The sequence below is a fragment of the Triticum aestivum genome, chromosome 7D, assembly GCF_018294505.1.
Source record: "Triticum aestivum cultivar Chinese Spring chromosome 7D, IWGSC CS RefSeq v2.1, whole genome shotgun sequence".
Taxonomy (NCBI): Eukaryota; Viridiplantae; Streptophyta; class Magnoliopsida; order Poales; family Poaceae; genus Triticum; species Triticum aestivum.
The window spans coordinates 193364229-193368140 of NC_057814.1; the positions used below are offsets into that span (position 1 = coordinate 193364229).

A 3912-nucleotide genomic window follows, 5' to 3' on the forward strand; every position below is an offset into this window, starting at 1 on the left:
AGATTGAGAAGACACACACCATGGATATAACACAAGATAACCTGCATAGCAAAGACTCTTCCAGGTGTGACCATTAGAAAAGTGCAGAACCATCTTTAGTTAATCAGCAAGTTTCAAGAAACAAAGAAAAAACAATTGCTACATCCTACATAGCAGGGGTGTTATCATGAACTGTTTCAAGCTTGATGCAGAATAAGCTAGAAGAAAAGATTAAATAAGCAGACAATACATACAAAGAGAACTAAACAAAGCAAAAGTACATGAGATAAAATAGGTGTGGTCTCCTTGTTCGGGCATCACCAAGCAGAGAGAATGATTGCAACGAGGAGGAACAAGAATGTGGCAATGAAGGTGTGGACTCGGTTCAGATTCAGAGCCCGAACCTGAAAGATCAACTTTTGTCTTCCAAAAGAACAAAATAGCGAGAATGCTAACACATCATTACAGATAATGTATGCATACCACTGAATCAAGCTAGATTATAATCTGATATAACAAAAAAGAAGCACAATTAATTTCTCAAAGTGCATATATGACAAAAACATGGTCTCCGAGCTGAAGGGTGCACAACAATTTTAGGACAATTATACATCCTGGACCGATAACACAATATTGAGTAGATATACTATAAATAGATAGATATGGACTGAACCCACTGCTCTTTGTGCTGGATGCTGGTAAAGCTACGGGATAACATGCATAACAAAGACTCTTTCAGCAGGTGTAACCACTAGAAAATCAAAGAAACATCTCGTTGATCAGTGCAGATTCTATTTACACTTATGTGTGCTCCCCTCCACACTTCACTCCTCGGCTCCTAGTCCTACGTCTGTGTTGAAACACAAGATTTTCCCACTGTTCCAGAAAAGGCGCTGGCAGCAGGTTGCGACGTGGAGGACAAGGCTGTACGGCCTAGGCATGGGTCCATCGAGGAAGGGTCCGTCAAACACCTGTGACCAGGTACCGCTGCCAAGATCGTATAGCGGTAGAGTTCCCCTGCCTGCAAGACCACCACCTATTTCATTGATAATGGCGATGGAGTTCCCCTGGACGGATGGCAGGCTCTTGGAGTTAACAGCCATGTTCCATCCGCCGATGAAGACGGCTTGATCACCGATGCTTGTCAGCTGCATGGTGGTGACTCCATTTAGAAGGTCAGCAACCCGGAAAAACACAATCCTTGAGTGTCCACTGTCATAGCCAACCAAAAGCAGCTCGGAGTTGCACTCTACCAGTTGAGGCATCCTCAACAGTTTCACTGGACATTGGGTGACCATTTGTGGTGGTATCACTGACCATGAGGAGGGGTTGGAATCTTCTGGAGGATCGATGCGCAGGATGCGCGATGGTTCGAGACCCCACCCTCCATCCACCACATAGAGGCTGCCACCGAATGGCAATGCCGAGTACAAGTGCTTCATTTTCCAGCTCGTAGGAGTCCACTGCCGGTCACCGGTGGATGCATACGCCACACGATCAAGGCCAGGCAACGCGAGCATCATGGTGACAGTACCAACCAGATTGACGGAGACGGACGCGCGGACAAACCGGGTGTCCTGAATCTTGCTAAAGTCACTGATGAACTTGGCCAGCTGAGGGAAGATGGAGGAAAGAGGCGGGAACAAAACGACGTCGCCTGTAAAGGGGTGGAGAAGGCAGATGACAGTGCTCTTGTTGTGCCGCAGGAGAAGGAGGCCGTCAGGGCAGTCAAGCACAGAGTGGTTTCTGAAGCCAGGGAGTCTGACGCGAACGAAGGTGCCGGTAGAGAGGTTGAAGAAGCGTACATAGCCAAGTAGTGCAGGGTGGCCTGGGTACAGACCACCACCTTCTGGGAACATCATCCACTGACATGGGTGGAAGCACGGGTCAACCACGCCTCGACCGCGTGGGCAAGGAGTCGTGACACGCCATCCTAAGCACACTGCACGGAACCGGACGTAGTCCAGAAGGTCGCTGGCGAGTACCCGACTGGCAATCAGGTCGAGCAGGTCTGTGTGCAGTGATGCCCATGTGGATTGGGCAGGATCAGCGAGGCGTCTGGATAGGCGACAGCTGGTGCCGCCTTGGTGCAGAGAAATGCCTTGCTCCACTGCGTGCGTGGCCATTTTAGCTTTCACATTCCTCATGTCCTGCAAAGAAAAGAAGCCTGTGAGTTGAGTGTGTTAGCTAGCGTCTTTGATAAAGAAGTGTGGTTCGATACCCGAATAGAAGACTGCAAAATGTTTAGGCAAGCAACAGGATCACCCTGACGGCTTCTCGTGCCACCTATACGAATGATTACACTGTATCACCTCTGTTCTGAAGTATAAGAAGTTTTGGATATTTCGATATGGACTACATACGGGCTGAAATGAGCCAACAAACACACTAAAACTCATCTATATACATCCAATTCGGAAAAAAGTTACAACATCTTATAATTTGGATCGGAGGGAGTAGTACTTAGTTACAGCAGAATATGTAGGGATGCATCTTGGCTCATGTGTTGACGGGCCACACAAATTTCACATTTTCCTTTTTTTGGGAAACTATCCCTCGCAAGATTCACCGCGCCAATACTAGCTCTCCGTTAACACAGGTTGAACCAAGCTGTACCATTCTGGTTCTCCTTTACTAATCGCTCAATCCTCTAGACTGGTAACTGATTTCATGTTGCAGATTCGCTCCCCAAGTCCCCAGTTCCTAAACTGCTGGATGCCTAAATTAGGAGAACGCAACGGAAGATCTCAACTCACCAGATCGTTCGTTGCCTGTAGATCTTCCGGTAATCACCGGCTCGCCGCCGGTTGGACAGCAACCACAGGGCCTATGCGCCGCCTGAGCGTGGGTCGTGATTACCGCCGCCGCCGCCGGCTTGAAGCGCCCTCGTTGCGCCCGTGCCTCAAATGTGAGCGAGCCAGCTTTTTTTTCGAGAGAGGACAGAGTTGTTTTTCCGTTCCAAGGCCGAGAGAGTCTGGCAGTTCGGTTGAGGGCATGGAATTGGGCTGGGCCTGCCGTTGAAATAGCAGGAACACAAAAGGCATTCAATTAAAATAGTTCCCCTTAAAAACATTCAATTAAGATAGTTCTATGATCCCTCAATTTTTTTGTAAAATAGTTCCATGTTTCTCTCGTCAAAAATAAATAAATTAGTTTCATGTTTCTCTCACTAAAATATCGACTATAATAGTTCTCTTAAAATTTACAAATATGGAGTATGTTCTTATTTGTTCACGTATTTTCTGACCTTGAATATCAGTGAAAAGGGAATGATGGGGAAGTTCAAGCGCTTTGTGGATGATAACACGCTCAAGGAGCTCTTTTTGCATGGACGCAAATTCACGTGGAGCAACGAAAGGGAGACGCCCACGCTCACAAAGATCGACCGTGCTTTTGTTTCCGTAGATTGGGAGCTAGACCACCCGGAGTGCTTGCTGCAAGCATTATCTACCGAGCACTCCGATCACTGCCCACTCCATCTTGCTCTTGAGGAGCACATGCATGCCAGAAGGAGGTTCCGTTTTGAAAAGTTCTGGGTCAAAATGGATGGATTTTTGGATGTAGTCAAGGAGGCCTGGGTCAGCGATCCGGATATCACAGACCCGTTCTTGTGCTTAGACATCATGCTACGAAACACAGTCCGAGCGCTTGCTACATGGGGGCAGAAGGAAATCGGGAACATAAAGTTGCAAATTGCTATTGCGAACATAGTCATCATGCGGTTTGATTGCGCTCAGGAGAGTCGTAGTCTGACTGAGGAGGAGAGATGGCTTAGACGAACCCTAAAACAGCTTGTACTTGGGCTGGCGTCCCTAGAGAGGACTGTTGCGCGACAGAGGTCAAGAATTACATGGCTTCAAGAAGGGGATGCTAACACGCAGTTGTTCCACCTGGTAGCTAATGGGAGACGTATGAAAAACTACATTCCTTCCT

At 47.6% G+C, this 3912-nt stretch overlaps 1 protein-coding gene across 2 annotated transcripts; it reads right to left on the bottom strand.

Annotated features, from left to right (window-relative positions):
• Positions 1-490: 490 nt before the first annotated feature.
• LOC123167277 (uncharacterized) lies at positions 491-2952 on the bottom strand. 2 transcript variants are annotated; one of them, XM_044585107.1, is made up of 3 exons: positions 2736-2952; positions 2201-2265; positions 491-2129 (listed from the first exon to the last, which is right to left on the bottom strand). In XM_044585107.1, exon 3 carries the CDS (start codon positions 2124-2126, stop codon positions 804-806), a length of 1323 nt encoding a protein of 440 aa, XP_044441042.1. In that variant the 5' UTR covers positions 2127-2129; positions 2201-2265; positions 2736-2952; the 3' UTR covers positions 491-803. The 2 variants fall into 2 exon arrangements, with proteins under 2 accessions (XP_044441042.1, XP_044441043.1); XM_044585108.1 differs by lacking the exon at positions 2201-2265.
• Between the last annotated feature and the right edge of the window lie 960 nt (positions 2953-3912).